Raw genomic sequence first — 23,037 nt, 5'->3', positions numbered from 1 at the left:
ATGAGAAAAGGGCTGCTTGTTTCCATTCTTTGCCACTTTGTGGATATACGTTGCCCTCTATTTACGGCCAAAATTGAACCCAAAACTTCTGTTCCTAGGTGAGATGGTTGTTAAGTGAGTTTTGCTTCATTTTACAATGTTTCGTGCCACAGTTGTTAAGTGAATCGCTGCAGTTGTTAATTAGTCAAAGGGTTTTTAAGTGAATCTGGCTTCCCCATTGACTTTGTTTATCAGAAGGTCACAAAAGGGGACCACGTGACCCCGGGACACGGCGACCGTCGTAAATATGAGTCACTTGCCAGGCATCTGGATTTTGATCTGGTGACCACAGGGATGCTGTGACGGTCGTAAGTCTGAAAAACGGTCCTAAGTCCCTTTTTTTCAGTGCCGTTGTAACTTTGAACAGTCACTGAATGAATTGTTGTGAGTTGAGGACTTGTCTGTATGTCAGGTTGCAACCTACGGTTTCTGTATCGTTTCCTCTCCTAGACCCGAAGACTCCGTATCCGAAATTCCGCTTTTACCTCTGGATGTCTTGCAAGTATTAACCCAACAATTTACGTCTTCGGTGTCCCAAATTTCACGCGACGAAGTTGCAGAAGCTGGCTTGAAACAAGCTCTCTTGCTGACCAAGTTCTTCATCATTATTTGCAGGTAAGTCTTTATACGAGACAGATTTTAAGTGAATTTTTGCCCCATTTTATTATGACCTTTCTTGCCTTCTCCTCCCCTTCCCCCTCCTCCCCCTCCCCCTCCTCCCCCTCCTCCCCCTCCTCCTCCTCTTCCTCCTTGTACTTCTCCTCCTCCTCCTCCTCTTCCAATTTCTCCTTCTCCTCCTCCAATTTCTCCTTCCTCCTCCTCCTCCTCCTCCTCCTCCTCCTCCTCCTCCTCAGAATAACAGAATAACTTATGGGAACTTGGAGGTCATCTAGTCCAACCTCCTATTCAAGCAAGGCTGTCCGGTCTCTTCTTAAAATCTTAAATTTCCATCTCAAGTAGCATCCTGGCGGGCCTGGAGGCTGGCAAATGTCTGGTGGGGCCTGCAGAGATGCTGCGTGTGGGCCTAGTTGTGATTATGGTTGCTAAGTTACCGGACACTTTGCCTGTCTGGTTGAGGGGCCCGGTGTGAATGAAACCATTCCTCCAAGGCAATGGAAAGGGCAGCCTGGTATTTCAGCAAGACCGGGAGAGTCTTTGGCTGGCACGGAAGCCGTGAAAATAGGAGATTGCAATGCCTTGTGAATTTCTTTATTTCTCTTTCCTTTTGGCTCTTATTCCTTCCTTCCTTCTTCCCTGCCTTCCTTCCTTCTTTTCTTTCTCTCCTTTCTCCTCATTTCCTTCCTTCCTTTTCCCCTCTCCTCTCCTTTCTTTTCTATTTCAATTTCTATTGCTATTTCTCTCTTTTCTTTTCATTTTCCTTCCTTCCTCTCTCCTTCCTTTGTATCTTTCAGTTTGTTGTTTCTATTGCTATTTTTCCTTCCTTCCTTCCTTCCTTCCTTCCTTCCTTCCTTCCTTCCTCGCTCACTTCTTCCTTCTTTCCTTCCCTTTTCCTTTCTTTTCTTCCTAAGGGGACCCCATAAAGTCCCTCATGAAACCCCCCCCATTCAAAAATTCATCCTTCCTGCACTTCCCATCACAAATATTGATTGCGTGGCTTGAAATCCTCTCCAAATTCTTACGACTATCAGAATTAGACTTCCCTTTTTGATATTTGCCCCAGGGGAGATTTAAATAAATATATTATCAAAGGAGAGTGGTTGGTGGATAATCTTAGACAGTAGAGCTGGCTTGCAGTAGATTTGCTTTTCTAGGAGGCAGCAAAACACACCCTGCAATTGTCGGCGAGTTAACAGATCATCTGAAGATTGGTTGTGTGGAAAGCCTTAAGAGATGCCAGCTTCTCCAAAGTGGTGCCCTTCAGAGGGTATTTTGTGTTGGAAAGTCCCGATCCGCATAGGTGTGGCAGGGGAACTCCACCAATTGTCACCTGATGCATTTGATGGGCACCAGGTTGGGGAACAAGACTTCCTGAAAAGCTTCACCGTAGCTTCTCCTGTTGATGGTCCAGCCCGGAGGTCCCCTTGCAGTCTGGAGGACCATGTTGAGATGCTGGCTTTCTACTCCAAAGCCCCCATATTTATTTATTTATTGATTTATTGATTTATTGATTGATTGATTGATTGGGACTTATATGCCACCCTATCTCCCGAAGGACTCAGGGCGGCTAACAACAATAACATACAATAAATACAGAAGTTAAGATAATGGCATCTCCCCAGGCCCAAAAATTACTTTCTAAGGAATCCTGCAGAGAAGCCAGGTCAAGAGAGATGGCCCTGAAGAAAGCCTCCTTGTTGTTGTTAGTTGCGAAGTCGTGTCTAACCCATTGCGACCCCACGGACAACGTTCCTCCAGGCCTTCCTGTCCTCTACCATCTTCTGGAGTCCATTTAAGCTCATGCCTACTGCTTCAGTGACTCCGTCCAGCCACCTCATTCTCTGTCGTCACCACCTTCTCTTGCCCTCAACCTTTCCCAGCATTAGGCTCTTCTCCAGTGAGTCCTTCCTTCTCATGAGGTGAAAGCCTCCTTAGATGCCTTCAATCTTGGAGCAATCAGGGCATCCTCCTGCTATTTCGGTTTCCATGGAAACCCATCCTCCATCCCTTTCGAGCATCTGTAAAGCTCTCCCCTTGGTCCTTTCCTTATCCCCCCCCCCAAATCTTGAAGGCTTTCAGTTTGCAAGAAGAACCGGATCTCCTTCCTGTGGACAGAGATCCTGGCTGTAGCCCTAATTCCTCAGCCCGTGTGCCGAAAAGCTTCTTTCGGATCCTTGATTTTTTTGGAAGAGAGGAGGGTTCCCCTCTACCCTAAGGATCCATTTCCATGGGTTTTTTGGGGGGGATGCTTTCCATTTCTTTGAAAACCTGGAAGTTTTTTTTTCTGAAGCCCTTCCAATTCTTCCACAACGTTTTCTACAAAGCTTGGAATTAGATCTAGCCTTTTGGGTCGGACAATAGCATAAATTTCACATTTCCACCCACAGACACCGGAAACAGGAGTGTGCAACTGGCAGCCTTACTCAATTCGTTCCTACAACCCCCTTTTAGACGTAGTAGGGGGGGGGGGAAATACTGTTTTTGAACACAGTTCGGTTCAACTTTACCCCTATCTAAAAAAGTCAGCAAGGTTAACCGATCACTGGAGGTGTGACTCTCCGGTTGCTCAAAAAAACCACAACGCCTGGACAGTTGGTGTGCAAACAACGCTCCAGGTGTGTCTCCAGATGGCCAGGTTGGGTAAACCTTAATCAAATACACTTTCTCAGAGAGCCAGAGAAAAAAATGGCAATTAAGCAACTTCAGTGGATGTGTAATTTGGTTGACACCCAACTGGTCTCTTGGAGATGAAACTTTGAACTGGGTTTTGCCATCTGCTTAAGGCTGAGGGGTTTTTTTGGGGGGGGAGGATTGCAGAAGTAGGTAAGGTCTGGGGGGCTTTGCGGGAAGAAGAGGGCTGGTCCCCGGACCTTTGGATTTTTGCAAACTTTGTAGTTCCTTGCTGCAAAGGGAGCTTGCAATTTTTAACAAACTTGAGAGGTGTCATTTATTGTTACTATTATGTTTAATTATTATGGTTTTATTAATACAGTGCTTCTTTGAATTCCAACCGTTCACTAAGCTATAGGTAAAGGTAACGGTTCCCCCACACATGCGTGCTGGTCATTTTTGAGTCTAGGGGTCGGTCCTAGGACGTCTCCGTGGTCATGTGGCCGGCATGACTAGACGCCAAAGGCGTACGGAGCGCTGTTACCTTCCCACCGTTGTGGTCCCTATTTTTCTACTTGCATTTTTAACATGCTTTCAAACTGCTAGGTTGGCAGAAGCTGGGACGCGTCGCAGGCGCTCGCTCTGCTACGCGGCACTCGGGATTCGACCCGCCAAACTGCCGACCTTCTGATAGACAAGCTCAGCGTCTTAATCCACTGAGCCACCGCGTCCCTTCACTAAGCTATATGTAACATAAAACCACTCTTTTCTTAGCTTGACAGGGAGTTTTTGACTTCATTTAGTGACTGTTCAAAGTTACAACAGTACTGGAAAAGGGGACTTACGATCATTTTTCAAACTTAGGACCATTGCAGCATCCCCCATAGTTTCATGATCCAAATTCAGACGCTTGGCAACTGACTCATACTTACGACTGTCATATGATCCCCTTTTGCTACTTTTTGCCCAGCGAAGTCAATTGGAAAGTCACATTCATTTAATGACCGTGTGACTAACTTAATAACTGCAGGAATTCTCTTAAAGGCTGCAGCAAGAAAAATAATAAAAGTGGGCAAAACTCACTTAGCAACAGAAATTTTGGGGTCAATTGTGTTCATAAGTCGAGGACTACCTGTATTTTGGGAATCTCAAAAAATGAGAATAAAAGGGCTGGATGTAGCAGAGGAGTTGAACATGACTTTAGTAAAAACTGGTAATTGTCAACTTACTTTTCTCTTACATTTGTTTGAACCAGAGCAAAAAAATGGCTAGAGTTGGGGTTTTTTTTTAAATGCACTTTAAATTTTAGGAATCCACTTTGAGTTTTTATTCTGAAAGCTGCAACTTAAAAACAGGAAGCTGGTTTGGTTTCCACCCGAAAAAGTTGCACCTTAAAAATAGGAAGCTGGTTTGTTTTTCACTCTAAAAACTCCACCTTAAAGATAAGAACCTGGTTTGTTTTCTCCTCTAAGCGCTGAACATGGGTCTCTGTTCTAAAATTTGCACATGAAAATACTGAAGACTCATTTGTCTTTGTTTTCTAAAGGTTGCAGTTTAAAAATACGCAGCCTGCTTTGTTTTTGTTTTGAAAGCTGCATGTTAAAAAAAAAAAAGCTAAAGCAAAATAGAGATTAGCTAAGCAGCACTTATCATGGCCAGTATTCGAAAACACAATTTCCTTGTCGACTTGTTTAGTTTATATTACAAGTTTAACCAATAAATAGATTAAATATTTCTTTGTTTGCTGGCACGGTATTTTACTGCTTGAAAGTTCTGGGTTCATTTTCTTCCTTCTCCGAAGATATTAAATATTTCTTTCACACACACCCCCCAAAAAAAACCTTGTTTTTCTTTTTTCCCCCTAAGAACAGCCACAGGGAACAATCAGAAAAAAATGCCTGCCATAAATTCGTTTGATTTCAATCCCAGATTTTAGGATATACAGGTAGTTGTTAACTTACAACCACAGTTAGGAACAAAACATCCATCACTAAGTGAGAAGGTCATTAAGCGAGTCCTCCTGAATTTACATCTTTTTTTGGCTGTGGTTGTTAAGCGAGTCACTGTACTCTGCAGTTAAGTCAATAGCCCGGTCATTAAGCGAATCCAGTTTCCCATTAGCATTCCCAGCTGGGATGCCCTAACTGGTAATCACATGACCTTGGGGCACTGCAATCATGGTAAATATATGATGGTTGCCAAGAACCGAATTTTGAATATGTCATAAGTGTGAGGACAGTCGTATGTGTGAGGAACTTTCATAAGTCAGCTTTTTTCAGGGCCATTATCACTTCAAACGGTCAGCCAACAACTAGTCATAAATTGAGGACTGTTGTATATAGTGCTGCTTCTTCCTGATTCCTGTCAACCCCCCAAAACAGCCCTGCGAGGGAGGCAGTTGGCCCCAGCTTCACCTTAGGCATGAAAGCCAATGAGGTGGCTTTGGGTCCATCATCAGGAGACGGGGAGTTCTAGTCCCGCCTTAGGCATGAAAGCCGGCTGGGTGACTTTGGGCCAGTCCCTCCCTTTCCCAGTGCAACCCACCTCGCAGGGCTGTTTTTAATCAGGAAAATAGGAAGAGGCGGAGGATGTGTCAGATAGATTCACCAGTGTGAGTTATTTGTAAAAAGAATAAAGGCGGGAGAGAAACAAAGAAATTAAACTCGATAGAAATAAATTGTCCCCACCCACACCCACACACTGCCCTAAGCTGTATGGGACTACTACTCCCATCGTCCTCAAACTGCTGGCAGCGGGGATGATGGTCCAGCAGATCTGAAGGCATGTGCCGAGCTCTGTTTTATTTTTAACCCAACAGGAAGGGGGGGGCAAGACAGGGCCTTGCGCTACTCGTCTTCCTGTCAACGTTGCGGTTGGTAAGCTGAAGATAAGCACCCGGGGAATTTTAGCACAGGCGACCAAGATGGAAGACGAGGAGCGATCAAAATTAAAATGTGGGCAGGGGAGAGACCAGGAGTAACCCCAGATAAATATGGGGGTGTTCCATCTTGTCTGAGTGAGGTTCTCCCCCATATCTGAAGACGATGCCCACAACCGAAGCTCCAAGCATCTTTCTACCAAGACAGGTGTTTCGCACCCTTGGCACGAGGGAGATGGGCGGACTTCCTGGCTGGGGGATTCTGGGAGTGGAAGTCCTCCCCTCTTAAAGCATGCCTGGCTGGGGAATTCTGGGAGCTGAAGTCCATCCATCTTAAAGCATGGCTGGCTGGGGGATTCTGGGAGTTGAAGTCCTCCCCTCTTAAAGCAGACTGGCTGGGGATTCTGGGAGTTGAAGTCCCCACTTCTTAAAGCATGCCGGCTGGGGGATTACGGGAGTTGAAGTCTTCCCCTCTTAAAGCATGCTGGCTAGGGGATTATGGGAGTTGCAGTATCCCCATGGTCATGTGATCAAAACTCAGACGCTTGGCAACTGACTCATATTTATAACGGTTGCAGTGCCCCGGGGTCACGTGATCCCCTTTGCAAAGTCAGTGGGAAAGCCAGATTCACATAACACCCATGAGACTAACTGAACAACTGCAATGATTCACTTAACAACGGTGGCAAGAAATTTTGTAAAATGGGGCAAAAATAATTTGATAAATGTCTCACTTAGCAAGATCAATTTTGGGCTCCATTGTGGTTCTAAGTCGAGGACTACCTGTATTACTGATGCTATAATTACTAATTATTATTAATTAGGAAAGACAATAAATTAGTTATTAGGATTTGCTATAACCGTGCAGGTTGTTCTGTGTAAACCGCATTCAATGCCGGATAACTTTTCCCGTTTTTCAAAGTGGCTTCTGGTTTCCTTGCAGGAATCTTGAAAACGTTCAGGATGACCGTCCACCCCTGTTTGTCCGCGAGCTGGTCGTTCTGCTGTCCACCTGTTCGAAAAAGGTAACCATGATCTTCTGAGCCCTCTAACCAGGGTTAGGAGGGAGGCTTCACTTACCCACAAGCGATGCAGGTTGTTGAAGACAAAGGAGGACGTCCATTTTGTAGCTCAGATCCTCACAAGGAGAAACCAAGTCAGTCTCGCAAGGAGAAAGCTAAGTAACAAGCGACTGCCTTGCAGGGTCTTTCATGCGGGGGGTGAAATGTTGGCTTGACCGTAGGATCAAAGCTTGTGAACAGATGTTGGCTTGACCGCAGGATCAAAGCTTGTGAACAGATGTTGGCTTGACCGCAGGATCAAAGTTTGTGAAACCAACGGGGGGCTTTGATTGTGTGGTGAGAGCTATCATCTGGAGGTTTGCCAGCCTTCCCAGCCTGGGTACAGGGATAAATACACATTGTCCTCGACTTATAACCATTCATTTAGTGACTGTTCAAAATTACTTTGAAAAAAAGTGACTTAGGACCTTTTTTCACCCCTACGACCGTTGCGGCATCCCCGTGGTCACAGGATCAAAATTCAGACACCTCGGCCACTGACCCGTATTTATGACGGTCATAGCGTCCCCAGGGGATCACGCGATCCACCTTTTGGGGATCTTCCGATGAACAAAGTCAATGGGTAGCTGGATTCACTTAACGACCGTGTGACGGGTTAAACAGCCACGGGGATTGACTTCACAACTGGTTCAAGAATGATCGTAAAATGGGGGCAAAGCTCACTTAATAACTGTCTTGCTTAGCTAAAGAAATTTCGGGCTCAATTGTGGTCGTAAGTCGAGGACGCCCTGTCTGTTATTTAATAGATTTATTTCAGTTTGGGATGGTCGTGGAACTGTACTTTGTCGTCCAGATATTCCTACAGAGTTTCAGGTATCCCTCCAGATCAGGGGTGTCAAACTCAATTTCACTGAGGGCCGCATCAGCATTGCGGTTGCCCTCCGGGGGTCGGGTGGCCTACTGGGTGGGCGTGGCTAGAGTGTGTATGGCCTACTGGGTGGGTGTGGCTAAAGTGTGTATGGCCTACTGGGTGGGCGTGGCCAGCTCTCCATCGTTCGCATCAAGGGTGCCTATGGGGGCCTGGGCAGGAGTGGGACAGATATGAGGGTCTCTGGGCCAGGGCCAAGGCAGTGGGGGCCGTTCCCTCACTGTTTCCAGGATGGCTTCGCGGACTGCATGAAACCACTTCACGGGCTGGATCTGGCCCCCGGGCCTTGTCTTTGACATGTCTGCTCCAGATCAATGTTTTTCAACCTTGGCTACTTGAAAATGGGTGGGCTTCAACAGCCAGAATTCCCCACCCGGCATGAAGAGCCTTGGTGGAGCAGTGGGCTGATGCCTCCTTAAAGTAACACCAGCTGCCTGCCATTAGCGCAGGTTCGAGTCCCACCAGGCTCAAGGTTGACTCAGCCTTCCATCCTTCCGAGGTAGGTAAAATGAGGACCCAGATTGTTGGGGGCAATTAAGCTGACTTTGTAATAATGCCGCTTAGGGGGTGTGTGAAAGCCCTAACAAGCAGGCATATACATAGAATGAAGGCTACTGCTAAGCTTGTAAGCCGCCCTGAGTCTTCGGAGAAGGGCGGGATATAAATGGGATTTAAAAATAAATAAATAAATAAATGAAGCCCAAGGAATTCTGGGAGCTGGAATTCAGCCATTTTCAGATTGTCAGGATTGAGGAATGCTGGAACAGGGAATAAAAAACCTTGAAAAAACCCATATCCATCCACACTGGACCCCCTCCCTCCCTCATTTATTTGTTTATTTATTTGTTTACTCTTTCACTCCTCCCTCCCTCCTCCCTCCTCCTCTTTCCTTCCTTTATTTCCTTTCATTTTTCCCTTCTTCCTCCCTCTCTCTCTCCCCCCTCTCACTCACTTTTCCTTCCTTCCTTCTCCTTCCTTTTTTCTTACACTCACTTCCTCCCTATTTTTGTTCTTGCCTCCCTCCCTCCCTCCCTCCCTTTCTTCCTTCTTCTTTCCTTTCTTTTTTCCTAAGTCATTTCTTCCCCTCTCTTTTCTTCCTCCCTTTCTTCCCCTCTCCTCCCTCCCTCCCTCCTTCCCTCTGAAACCTCCTCGTTATCCTGTGAATCCTGCATTTTTCTGCCTTCTGATCTCCCCGGTTGAAAGAAAGACTCTTTCGGGAACGTGGTTCCCAGGCAGAGACGAGAGAAATGCTGAAGGTGGCTAATCTGTGGTTAACTCTGCTGACAGCTCACCGGCTTCCAGGCAGATCCTTGGCCCCACCATCGCCCGCTGGAGAGCGTCGCGCTCTACGCCCTGCACCTTTGCGAATGTCTCTTCGATCCCTACCAGACCTGGCGGAGGCAGCTGAGCGGGTGAGTGGCTTTCTGTCCTCGTCCATGGGAAGGTCACATCTCAGGGAGAACCTGCGGCTTCCAGGCAGGTGATGAGAGCTGCTTGGCCACATCTGGCCAGAGGCGAACGGCTGGACCTGGTAGATTAATGGCCCTCAACCAGTGGTGGGATTCAAATACCTGAATAACCGGTTTTCTGCGTGGATGCAGGCCTGGGCCTCCGAGGCCTAGAACGGACTTCCGGAAGTGACATCCACGCACTTCCGGCAGGCCGTTTTAGTCCTGGGAGGCCTCCTCTGGGGGCTCCAAGGCCTAGAACGGACTTCCGGAAGTGACATCCATGCACTTCTGGCGGGCCGTTCTAGGCCTGGGAGGCCTCCTCTGGGGGCTCCAAGGCCTAGAATGGACTTCCGGAAGTGACATCCATGCACTTCTGGCGGGCCGTTCTAGGCCTGGGAGGCCTCCTCTGGGGGCTCCAAGGCCTAGAATGGACTTCCGGAAGTGACATCCATGCACTTCCGGTGGGCCGTTCTAGTCCTGGGAGGCCGCCTCCAGGGCTCCAAGGCCTAGAACTGACTTCCGGAAGTGACATCCACGCACTTCTGGTGGGCCGTTCTAGTCCTGGGTGGCCTCCTCCGGGCCTCCGAGACCTAGAACCGACTTCCAGAAGTGACATCCACGCAGTTCCGGCGGGCTGTTCTAGTCCTGGGAGGCCTCCTCTGGGCCTCCGAGACCTAGAATGGACTTCAGGAAGCAGCATGGGTTCAGCCGGTTCTCTGAACTCAACAAAATTTAGCTACCAGTTCTGCTGAACTGGTGCGAACCAGCTGAATCTCACCACTGTCCCCCAACCTTTTGGGCACCAGGGACCAGTTCCGTGGAGAGAGGCTTTTCCGCAGACTGGAGGGGGGGTGGTTTTGTGTGCTGCCTGCATCCCGTGGATGGGACTTCGCTTGTTTGTGCAGACCAGTTGCGGGCATGCCATGGCCCAGTACTGGTCCACGGACCAGGAGTTGGGGACCCTTCTTGTAGACTGTCTCCTGGTGGGCAGTGAAAGGGAGACATTCTCTGATAGGATTCCAATGCACTTCAAAATGTTGGTTATCTACCTATTGCTAAAATGTGTGTGTCTGTTTGTCTGTTTGTCACCTTCAAATGGGGCAATACGATGCTTCGTAAAGCTACGAGTTTTGAACCAACAGACCTCAAATAGGCTAACTTACAGAATGCATCCAAGATCCAAGACCCCTGGTATTTTGGGTGGGGGGATTAAAATTTGGCAATGTTGCAGCCACTTCAGTACAATCAGCTGCAATAACATGTTCACCATTTCAGTAACACTCATGGTCATTTCAATAAGATTGGTGATTATCATTTCAGTAATAAAAGTGGGGTACCCCGGGATCACAAAAAATCAGACACAACTTACCGTGAGGACAACAATACCAATAACTAAATAAAAATGAAATTTACCATGCTTCTCTGCCACCTTCCTATAGGGAGAGTCATTGGGGAAGCCAGCAGGCAATCAAATGTTGATCCTATTCCACTCATATAAATTCTTTAAATAAACATATTAAAAGTAAAATCTGGAGTTTCCCCTTTCTGTTGAGGATGCCGAAGGCTGCTTGGGGTAAGCACAAGCCAGGAATTTGCATGGTGCATACATTTTTTGTGGGTTTCCATGATATGGTGCCAAGATTGACAATAAAAGTAGAGTTCGATGACCACAATCTAGCCCAATTGCTAAACAAGACAGTTGTGAAGTGAGTTTTGCCACATTTTACAACCTTCCTTGCCACAATTGTTAAGTGAATCCCTGCAGTTGTTAGGTTAGTTAGAGACAGGGTTGTTAAATGAATATGGCTACCCTGTTGACTTCGCTTGTCAGAAGTTCGCAAAAGGGGATCATGTGACGCCCAGGACACTTACGACTGTCATAAATATGAGTCAGTTGCCAAGTGCCTGAATTTTGATGAGGGGACCACGGAGATGCTGCAATGTTCGTAAGGGTGAAAGACGGTCTATAAGTCTTTCTTTTCAGTACCGTTGTAACTTTGAACAGTCGCTAAATGAACCATTGTAAGTCAAGAACTATCTATATTGTCTCCCAAGCAGACCAGGTGTTCTGCTTAATTCAAAACCCAATTCCTACTGCCAGTTAGGGAATTCTGGGAGTTGACGTCCACCCATCCTCAGGCTGCCAAGGCTGAGAAACACGGCTCTAAAGTGCTATATGGCCGTCCTCAACTTACAACTGGCTGCTTAACAATCCTTCAAAATTACAGCCAACCTGGAAAAAGAGGAGACTTAAAATTCAGTCGTATCCTACCCTTTGTGGTCACCTTATGCTAACAACTTCAGGGCTCACTTAACAACTGTGGTGTTTCGCTGAACCCCCCAGGGTGAGAAAGGTTGTAACATCCTATGTGACTCACTTAATGACCGCTTCACTTAGCGACAGATATTCTGATTTCCTTTTGTGGTCGCAAGTCAACTTGTACCACTTTTGAAGATGCCATACCTCTCTCTCTGATCCCTGCCCACACACGTTGGGCTTCAGTTCCCTTGCGAGTCCACAGCCGGGGATGATGGGAACCAAATTGGGCACAGAAAGCAGACTTTAAGGCAACAATTGCATGGGTGTGAAGGTGTTTTTTTTTCCCATCCCAATTGGCTCTTGTTATTCCCTTCCACCTCCTTCCAACGTCTCTCACACCCTTTTGTGTTGTTTCCCTCCCAGGGAGATTGTGAGTGCGAAAGAGAAGAACAAATACAAGTTCACACCAGCTCTGTTGCCTCCGGAGTTCAGTTCCGTTTTTGAAGGTACACGTGGCAGCGTCGTTAAATATTCTCTCTTTCTCTGCAAAAAAATAAATAAAAAAATCCCCTCGCCTGTATTGTTCCCTTCTTTCTATTTTTAATTGCTTTTTAATTAATGGCAAAACACACGAAAATCACAGGGATTGTCAAAGAGGAGAAAGGGAAAAAATTGTAATATTTTCATTAAAGGAGACAATATAGAATTGTTATCAGGACATATCTGCTGTTTTCTTCCTTAAAACTCAATGGAGTGTTATTTAATTAAAATTAATGATTGATTAAAATTAATCATGGATTAATTGCTTTTTTAATTAGTAAGAAAACAGGAGCAAAATGCAAAAAGGAGTCATGAGGGTGAGAAGAAAAAAACATATCAAAAGTGCTTTAACAAAAAAAAACAGTTTTATAATTGTATTAGATTGCTATATGTAATATTCTCATTAGGCAAGCATATGCAGGGAGTCCTCGACTTACAACCACATTGAGCCCAAAAATTCTGATGCTAAGTGAAACGTTTGTTAAGTTAATTTTGCCTCATTTTACAATCTTTCTGGCCACCGTTGTTAAGTGAATCACTGCAGATTTTAAATTAGGAACATGGTCGTTAAGCGAATTTGGCTTCCCCTATTGATTTTGCTTGTCAGAAGGTCGCAAAAGGGGATCACGTGAACCCCCCCCAGGACGCTGCAACCGTCATAAATATGAGTCAGCTGCCAAGCGGCTGAATTTTGATCATGTGACCCATGGGAAGGCTGCATTAAATGTGAAAAACTGAGTTTTTTTCCCCTTCCATTGCTTTTGAACTTATCCTCTTAAATTTAATTTTAGTTTTAAATTTTTAAGTTAGATATTAAATTTAATATCTATGCAAGGAATCCTTCCTAACGAGGGCACCTCTTCATGGCTCATTAAACTCACACACACAAAGTCACAAACACACAAATACAGGGCGGAGTCGATTTCCCGAAACCGTTGGTGCTTTTAATATTAATTACCTGCCTGCCAGGAATTTTGGGGACTTTTCTGAAGTGAAAACTCCCTTGAATAGATGCGTTTTCGCGGTATTTTTCTTTAATTCTAGGGACTTTACTTGCAGGTTGCCAGAAATGCCTCACCATCATGGTTTCTTCTGGCTTAATTTAGCGTGAAACCCAACTAACCAGCTTTCTTGGTTAATTGGTGTCCACCAGCTTTTTTTTTTTTGCTAAAAGATAAGGATGGGTAATCCTCAAGTTACAACTGTTTGTTTAGTGACCGCTCAAAGTTACCAAGGCACTAAACCAGGGGTGTCAAACTCAATTTCATTGAGGGCCGCATCAGCATTGCGGTTGCCCTCTGGGGGCCGGGTGGGTGTGGCCAGGGTGGGCGTGGCTTACTGGGTGGGCGTGGCCTGAGTGCGTATGGCCTACTGGGTGGGTGTGACCAGCTCTACATCCTTCGCATCAAGGGTGCCTATAGGGCCCTGGGCAGGAGTGGGACAGATCTGAGGGTCTCTGGCAGGAGGAGGGTCTCTGGGCCAGGGACCATTCCCTCACTGTTTCCAGGATGGCTTCGCGGGCCGCATGAAACCACTTCGCGGGCCAGATCCGGCCCCCGGGCCTTGTGTTTGACATGTCTGCACTAAACGAACAATGGGACTTATGACTGTTTTTCACACTTACAACCGCTGCACATCCCCCTGGTGACATGATCAGAATTCAGAGGCTTGGAAACTGGCGTGTACTTAGGAAGTTGCAGTGTCCTGGGGTCACGTGATCTCCCTTTGCGGCCTTCTGACATGCAAATTCAATGGGGAAAGCCAGATTCGCTTAACAACCGTGCTGCTAACTTAAGAACTGCAGGGGCTGACTTAACAACTGTGGCAAGGAAGGTTGTAAAATGGGGCAAAACTCACTTAGGAACCGTCTCGCTTAACAACAGAAATTTTGGTCTCCATTGTGATCATAAATGGAGGACTGCCTGTATTAGGGAATTTAGGATTATTTTTCCTTATGGTCACTGACCAGAATTGTAAGCAAAAACAAATTTAAAATAAAAGTAAAGTACAGCTACTCCTGAATTTATGACCATTGTGGAGCCTGCCCGTTATGGACGTAAGTCGGGATGACCATAAATGCCATTTCTGAATCTTAGCAACTTTAAGATATGTGGACTGCAATTCCCAGAATTCCCTGGCCAGTCATCCCTCCACCCATCTTAAAGTGTGCCAGCTGAGGGATTCTGGGAGTTGAAGTCCACCCATCTTAAAGGATTCTGGCTGGGGGATTCTGGGAATTGGAGTCCACACATCTTAAGGTAGGGGATTCTGGGAGTTGAAGTGGCCAACTTTGAGAAACCCTGCATTTTCCTTGGACCATTTAGTCAAGGTGGCTGGAGGGAGTGTTTAATTAATTGATTGATTGATTTGATTTTTTTTCCCTCCCTTCCTAGAATGCTTTGAAATGGACCAAGAGCTCCCAGAATACCTTCAGTTGCGGCTAATCCACCTTTTTGGGGCTATTCTCTCTGGATCCAAGGTAAGTCTTTGAGCTTCTGCATTTAAAAGCCTCCAGGAGGAGAATTCTAAGTTTAGAAGGAACTCTAGAGGCCATCAAGTCCAGCCCCCTGTTCCGTGCTGTGTCTCAAAGCAAAGTCATTGGGTGAAGATAGATTTGCACAGTGACCGCACCGGTCCCTTAACGACTGCTGTGATTACCTTAACCACCTTGTCAAAAAAGATTGCAAACCCGGATGGGCCTCACTTAACAACTGCCTTGCTTACCAACGGAAAATCAAGGGTTACCTGGGAGGTAATACAAAGGGATGGAAGACCAAGAGGTGACCAAGACCCTCACCAAAAATCCCTTGGCCCACGTTCCACTGTCTGCATGGAGCACGTATAAGCTTTAAGGAGAGATGAGGCACAAGAAATTTTTTACTTAGCTTTTCGACTTTTCTCTCCTGTTGATGATAAATCGCCTTTCCATAACTTTGATTACAAGAGACACCAAGTCCCATGGTTCCCAGCTGAGGAGCTAACCACTGTGCTGTTTGCGAATTGGGAGGGTTGTTGTTGAGCATCGTGAGAGGAAGAGAACCGTAATGGAAGCTGTCCTTGAAGTACAGGTAGTCCTCAACTTACAACCACAGCTGAGCCTAAAATTTCCATTGTTAAACGACTGCGAGTTTTGCTTCATTTTACAACCTTTTTGGTCATTAAGTGAATTGCTGCAGTTGTTAAAGGGGTCACGTCTTCGTTAAGCGAATCCAGCTTCCCCCATTGACTTTGCTAGCCAGAAGATGGCTGAGGGAGGAATCACGGTGGTTGTTAAATGAACCATGTGGTCATGAAGTGAATCAAACTTCCCCCATTGATTTTGCTTGTCAGAAGACAGCTAAGTTAATGAGTACGGTTGTTAAACGAATCGTGTGCTCATTAAGTGGATCAAACTTCCCCCATTCGCTTTTCTTGGCCACAAATAGCCATCACGTGATCCTGGGAGTGTAACCGTCATAAGTACATGTCAGTTGCCAAGCCTCGTAATTTCAATAATGTTACCATGGAGATGCTGTAACGGTCGTAAGTGTGAAAAACGGCCCTAAGTCTCTTTTTTCCGGTGCAGTTGCTAAATTAACAGTCGTAAGTCGAGGATTAACTAGCAAGCCATGTTCTTTTCCTGGAGGTAAGACCTTCTGGTCTGCCTGAAGCCAAGCAATGGCGGTCTTCTTCTCCTCCTTCGTAGCAAAACGCTCTCCAGATGATCACCCCGTCGGTGGTCGAGGTCCTCATGCTGGTCCTCCGGCGGTGGTGCCTTCCGGCCAGCGGACCCACCAAGGACCCCCAGTTGCTGCAGATGACCCTCAAGAGCGTGGTGTCCATGGTTCACGTCCTCCACGCCAGCAGCCCCAGCCAGCGGGCCGTGGAGATCCGAGCCATCTTGGACAGCTTCTTCAAAGTCCTCAACGCCGACCAGCCCTTGGCCTCGCTGGAAGGGTCACCAGGCCCTCACTGGGAGGAGAAGCTGGTCACGCTGCGGGTGAACATGCTGGGTAAGAGGGAAAGAGGTGGTGGGGGGTCTCCAGGCCTCTGCTTTGGCCTAAAGGGCCATCAGCGAAGGGATCACGTACTGAGCTTTCCCAAGTGATTAGAAAAGAATGTTTGTAGTTTAGGACTGAAATGTGGGGTCTCTAGTGCTCTCTGAGCTGGGTGGTTTTCTTGCAGACGTTTCATGACCCAACTAAGTAACATCACCAGTGCTGGAAGGAACTCTATAGAAACAGAGAGCCTCCTTGTAGCCCTGATGACGTTGCCTAGTTGGGTCATGAGATGTCTATAAGGAAACCACCCAGCTCAGAGAGCACCAAGGACCCCACAGTCCTCCTCTTTCTCCTCCTCTCTGCAACCCCCCCTCCCTTCTAGCACTGATGATGTTCCCTAGTTGGGTCATGAAATGTCTGTAAGGAAACCACCCAGCTCAGAGAGCACCAAGGATGCCATATTCCTTTTTCTTCCTCCTCCTCCTCCTCCTCCTCCCTCCTAGCACTGATGATGTTCCCTAGTTGGGTCACGAGACGTCTGCAAGGAAACCACCCAGTTCGGAGAGCACCAGGGACCCCACAATCCTTTTTCTCCTCCTCCTCCTCCTTTCTAGCACTGATGATGTTCCCTAGTTGGGTCATGAGATGTCTATAAGGAAACCACCAAGTTCAGAGAGCCCCAAGGACCCCACAGTCATCCTCCTCCTCCTTCTCCTCCTCCACTCCTCACTCTTTACTCTCCCCTTCTAACACTGATGATGTTACCTACTTGGGTCATAAGATGTCTACAAGAAAACAACCCAGATCAGAGAGCACCAAGGACCTCACAGTGATCCTCCTCCTCCTCCTCCTCCTCCTCCTCCTCCTCCTCCTCCTCCTCCTCCCCTATTATACAACCCCTCCCCCCTTCCTTCTAGATGATGTTCCCTAGTTGGGTCATGAAACCCCTACAAGAAAGCCTCCCAAGCTCAGAGACCACCAAGGTCCCTACATTCTTCACGTCCTCTTTCAAAATCTAAACAGTGTTCAGATTCTTAAGAACCAATTAAACATTTCTGAGGTCCAACCCAAATCTATGGTGTAGCAACAGGCCACAAATCTCAGAAAAAATGAGAAGGCCAGCCTGATCCTTTCAAGATCTGAAAGCGAACCCAGAGATCCAGCATTAGAACCACTCTCTGGCTGATGTCGCAGAGATGTCTCCTCAGAAATCTTGTGGAAGGTCTACAGAATCAGGATGGCTGGTTGCCCTAGAACAGGGGTAGGCAACCTCGGCTCTTTTATGACTCATGGACTTCAACTCCCAGTATTCCTGAGCCAGCCAAGCTGGCTCAGGAATTCTGGGAGTTGAAGTCCATGAGTCATAAAAGAGCCGAGGTTGCCTACCCCTGCCCTAGAATTTAACTGGCACTGTGGACCACAAAGTGGACCACATTGTGGGTCTGCTGAGATGGAACCCTTGACTCTCTCTTGGGGTCTTCACCCCATACTTGGAAGCAGAGCTTCCTGTTTCTGGAGAACCTCAACGGAAGCGACTTCAGTCTCCACTTAGCAATCGTGGTAACTTGGTCAATAAGCAACCTCTGATCAGCGCACTGCCAGAAGTTCAAATCTGGGTCGTAAGTACAGGTATTCCTTGGCTTATGACCACAACTGAGCTCAACATTTTGGTTGCTAAGCGAGACAGTTGTTAAGTGAGTTCTCCCCCATTTAATGCCCTTTCTTGCCACCGTTGTTAAGTGAATCACTGCAGTTTTTAAATTAAGAATATGGTTGTTAAGTGAATCTGGCTTCCCCTATTGAATTTCCTCGTCAGAAGGTCGCAGGAGGGGATCACGTGACCCCGGGACACTGCAACCGTCATAAATACGAGTCAGTTTCCGAGCGTCTGAATTTTGATCACGTGACCATGGGGGGGGTGTGCTGTGACCGTCGTAAGTCTGAAAATCGCTTGTAAGTCCTTTTGTTCAGCTCCGTTGTAACTTTGAACAATCACTAAAAGATGTTTTTTAAGTCAAGGACTTTGTGTATCTTTTGTGGGGGGGTGGGGTTTGTGTCTCTGTCGAAGCTTCGAACAGTGTCAAAACCAGCGGGTTATACGTCGATCCTGTGCCCGGTTGTTGTCTGAATGCGGTCTGTCTTTTCTCTCTCTTTAGACGCCATTCCAGAAATGCTGAATTCTGACGACCGGCCGGTCTTGCAAGCCATGTTCCTGAGCAACAATTGTTTTGAACACATCATACGATTGATCCAAAATTGCAAGGTAAAAAAAGAAAAAATCCTTTTTTTCCAACCGACCTTGATGGGTTTCCTTAAATTTCAGAAAATATTTTTTTGACGGATAATTACCACCAAGGAGGTTTCTTGTGGTCCAATTTCAACTCCTGTTTTTCTAGAGGTGGTCCTCGACTTACGACCACAATAAGGGAGACGGTTGATAAGCGAGCTTTGCCCCATTTGACGAGCTTCCTTTCCATGCTTGTGAAGTGAGTCAATGCCCAAGTTAAATTAGTAATATGGTCGTTAAGTGAATCTGGTCTTCCCCCATTGACTTTGCTCGTCAGAAGGTCGCAGAAGGAGATCACTTGACTCCGGCACACTGCGACCGTCATAAATATGAATCAGTTGCCAAGCGTCTGAATTTTGACCATGGGGCAATGCTTCAGTGGTAGTAAGTGTGAAAAACACTCATAAGTCCCTTTTTTCAGTCCCGTTGCAACTATAAACAGTCATTAAATGAATGGTTGTAAGTCGAGAACTATCTGTACATCCTGCTAGAGGTGTCCTTAATTCCCTTCTGCCACTAAAATGGGGTGAGTGTGTATACCATATGGGGCAAAAAAGTCAAAATGGCAGCCCCAACAACCACATAACTGTACAAAGAAATGGGCAAAGCTTGACTTGCCCACCATTTTAGGATTTTCTTGAACACTTCCTATAAACATCCCTGCTGAAGCTTTATTTTTAAAAAACAGATTGCTCTGAGCTATGTGGGCCTTGTAAAATAAAAAATACTTAATTACTAATCAATAATTATTGATTATTAATAATAGCTAATTAATAACTAACTCAGCCTTGGTGGAGCAGTGGGCTAGTGCCTCCTTAAAGTAACACCAGCTGCCTGCAATTAGTGCAGGTCCGAGTCCCACCAGGCTCAAGGTTGACTCAGCCTTCCATCCTTCCCAGGTAGGTAAAATGAGGACCCAGATTGTTGGGGGCAATTAAGCTGACTTTGTAATAATGCCGCTTGGGGTGTGTGTGAAAAAGCCCTAATAAGCAGGCATATACATAGAATGAAGGCTACTGCTAAGCACATTGGTTTGTGCTTCTTAGATTGTAAGCTGCCCTGAGTCTTTGGAGAAGGGCGGGATATAAATGGGATTAAAAATAATAATAATAATAATAACTGATTAATAGCACTATTGTTAGAGCTAGGCAGGTGAAGCTGGGTAAGTTCTGCATCAGAGAGGGATTATACACCGGGGAACGTTTCAAGCAATTTCTCGAGGCACAAACCAGGATAAGTTGGGTTATGGTCAGGGTTAGCATTTAGGGTTAAAACTCAGAGGTTGCAAAAGAACATTAGATCCTTGTCCTCTAAGTCCTTGGGGGGTCATTAAACAAATCTATTTTCCCCAATGGACGGTTTTCGGGTGTAGGAAATGACAGTTGGGAATCACAACGAAAACAATTGTCGTGGAAAACCTTTTGAACGAAAAGGACGACGGACAGTTTTGCGTCCCAGATGGTTCCTGTTCATTGTTTCCCCCCTTCAAAACCCATTTGGAAAAGCTCGTAAATAAACCCTGATTTCTCTCTCTTCGAAGTGGGACCTGCTCTGCTCTCTCTCTCTCCTGGGGCTATTTTTAAACCAGGCTTTTTTAAACAAACAAGGATCTGTTCTTCCTGTCCTGTCACCTTCCTCTTTGCAAGTTTTTCCATTTTAACATTGTTTGTGCACCTCCGTCCATCCTCTTACCCGGAGACCCACTGGCCAACATAAGCCATTGAGGCTTCTGGTTGCTACAACACGCTTACCAATTTTCCACCACACTCACAATTCGGCAATCACAGCAATGCTTTTTTATTGGTGGGGGAGGGAACAGGTGGTGGTGGGGGGACTAGGGTTTGGGATGGATTCACATGTCAGAAAGCTGCAGCCTGCGGAGTTTGAGAATCGGGTTTGTTTGCTCAGGAGCCCCCATTAATTGTGGGGATATCAGTAGTCTCGACTTAAAACCACAGTCAGGATTGGGATGTCCGTTGTTAAGCAAGACGGTTCTTAACGAGTCAATTTAACAGTTGTTAAGTCAGTTGCAGTGGATTTTATGACCTTTCTCCCCCATGGTCGTTAAGCGAATCACTTCAGTTGTTAAGTGAATCGCACTCATTAAGTGAAACTGGCTTCCCCCACTGATTTTGCTTGTCAGAAACCAGCTGGGAAGGTCGCAAATAGTGATTGTGTGACACAGCAATACACATTGGTTGCCAAGCACCCAAATTTTGATTCCGTGACACTGAAGATGCTGCCATAAATGTGAGGACCAGTTGTAGCCTACTCTTTTCGGAACTTCAAATGTCCCCTAAAAGAATGGTTGTAAGTTGAGGCCCGCCTGTAGATTTAGAGATCCTTAGACCACTGTGGATCTTGACCACCCCAAACTGCTGGTCCTAACCCTTCTGACTCTTTTATTCCATATTCTGTCCGGTTTGGGTTGTGTGGAAACAACCAGACAATAAAAGGGAGTGTTTGTGGCTCGGGGATGAATTCTGGGGGGTCCCTGGGGCTCTCCGAGCTGGGTGGTTCCCTTGCAGACGTTTCATGACCCAACTAGGGAACGTCATCAGGGCTAGAAGGGGTGGTGTTCCTCTGTGTTTATATAAGGTGGCATGCCCTATCAATGTTGGGTGTGTGTGTGTGTGTCAAGGAACTACGAAGTCCACTCCCACCAATATTGCCTCCACAAGCCACTAGTATATACAAAGATAGTAAACTCCACTTCCTTCTACCACTGATGATGTTCCCTAGTCGGGTCAATGAAAAGTTTGCAAGAAAAGCCCCAAGCTCAGAGAGCACCAAGGACCCCACAGTTCTCCTCCTCCTCCTCCTCCTCCTCCTCCTCCTCCTCCTCCTCCTCCTCCTCCTCCTCCTCCTCCTCCTCCTCCTCCTCCTCCTCCCTTCTAGCCCTGATGATGTTCTCTAGTTAGGTCACGAAACATCTGCAAGGAAACCACCCAGCTCAGAGAGCACCCAGGACCTCACAGCCCTTCCTTCTCCTTCTCCTCCTCCTCCTCCTCCTCCTCCTCCTCCTCCTCTTCCTCCTCCTCCTCCTCCTCCTCCTCCTCCTCCTCCTCCCTTCTGGCCCTGATGATGTTCCCCAGTTGGGTCATGAAACGTCTGAAGGAAACCCCCCAGCTCAGAGAGCCCCAAGGACCCCACACAATCCTCCTCCTCCTCCTCCTCCTCCTCTTCTTCTTCTTCTTCTTTTTCTTCTTCTTCCTCCTCCTCCTCCTCCTCCTCCTCCTCCTTCCTCCTCCTTCCTCCTCCTTCCTCCTCCTTTCTAGCACTGATGATGTTCCCCAGTTGGGTCCTGAAACGTCTGCAAGGAAACCACCCAGCTCAGAGGGCACCAGGGACCCCACAGTCCTTCCTCCTCCTCCTCCTCCTCCTCCTCCTCCTCCTCCTCCTCTTCTTCTTCTTCTTCTTTTTCTTCTTCCTCCTCCTCCTCCTCCTCCTCCTCCTTCCTCCTCCTCCTCCTCCTCCTCCTCCTCCTCCTCCTCCTCCTCCTCCTCCTCCTCCTCCCTTCTAGCCCTGATGATGTTCTCTAGTTAGGTCACGAAACATCTGCAAGGAAACCACCCAGCTCAGAGAGCACCAAGGACCTCACAGCCCTTCCTTCTCCTCCTCCTCCTCCTCCTCCTCCCTTCTGGCCCTGATGATGTTCCCCAGTTGGGTCATGAAACGTCTGAAGGAGACCCCCCAGCTCAGGGAGCCCCAAGGAGAACAGAGATGCCAACCTTGAGCTACAACCTTCCCTTCTGTTTTGAAAATCTGGGCAATTCAATGTTCTGGTCTGCAGAGAGCCTGCTTCCTCTCCAGAAGCGCTGGGCTCTGCTCCCTGTGCAACTGGGGCCAAATCTCTGGGTCCCTCCTTTTCTGGGAAGACCCCCCCCTCCCAGGCCTGGCCTCTTCCCCCCCCCTCGCCCATCTGGAATGACCCTGGTTTTTTGAACCCATTTCCGACAGCTCTACCTGAGCAGTGAGTGCAGAGCCCCTGCAAGGGATCTGGCCACACGGCTGCTGACAGAGATGGAGATCCGTCAGGTATAGCCTCCTGCTGCTTCTCGTGGTGTGGCAGGGGTGCATGTGGGCTGCATGTGGGCTGCTCTCTTTTCACGGGGGGGGGGGCATTCCACCAGCTTTTGCACGCTTCTCACGAATGGGGGGGGTGCTGTTTGGAAACCTGCACGGGGGAAGTCCTGGGCAACGTCTTAAGATGAGGCGGGGAGGGAGGGAGATGCGAAAAGGAGGGAAGAGAGGGGAGAGAAGGAAGGAAGGTAAAAGATGGGAAAAGGAAGGAAGGAAGGAAGGAAGGAAGGAAGGAAGGAAGGAAGGAAGGAAGGAAGGAATAGGAAGGGAGGGAGGGAGGGAGGAAATTAGAATAGGAAGGAAAGAGATGGGAAAAGGGAGGGAGGAAAATGGAAGGAAAG

At 47.2% G+C, this 23,037-nt stretch overlaps 1 protein-coding gene across 1 annotated transcript in view; it reads left to right on the top strand.

Annotated features, from left to right (window-relative positions):
• Window positions 1–23,037, top strand: part of LOC310650668 (neurobeachin-like protein 2) — a gene marked incomplete at its 3' end in the record, with an annotated part of 85,024 nt that overhangs the window by 37,787 nt on the left and 24,200 nt on the right. Inside the window, exons 3-10 of the mRNA XM_083380250.1 lie at window positions 490–654; window positions 7,089–7,170; window positions 9,383–9,507; window positions 12,230–12,312; window positions 14,740–14,825; window positions 16,032–16,338; window positions 18,483–18,589; window positions 22,574–22,651. Of these exons, the coding sequence (XP_083236376.1) occupies window positions 490–654; window positions 7,089–7,170; window positions 9,383–9,507; window positions 12,230–12,312; window positions 14,740–14,825; window positions 16,032–16,338; window positions 18,483–18,589; window positions 22,574–22,651 (1,033 nt within the window). The remainder of the gene's footprint in view (window positions 1–489; window positions 655–7,088; window positions 7,171–9,382; window positions 9,508–12,229; window positions 12,313–14,739; window positions 14,826–16,031; window positions 16,339–18,482; window positions 18,590–22,573; window positions 22,652–23,037) is intronic.

This window comes from Vipera ursinii (assembly GCF_947247035.1).
Source record: "Vipera ursinii genome assembly, contig: scaffold_114, whole genome shotgun sequence".
Classification (NCBI taxonomy): domain Eukaryota; kingdom Metazoa; phylum Chordata; class Lepidosauria; order Squamata; family Viperidae; genus Vipera; species Vipera ursinii.
Note: the sequence above shows the minus strand (reverse complement) of the source record. Positions and strands in the feature narration are given on the sequence as shown.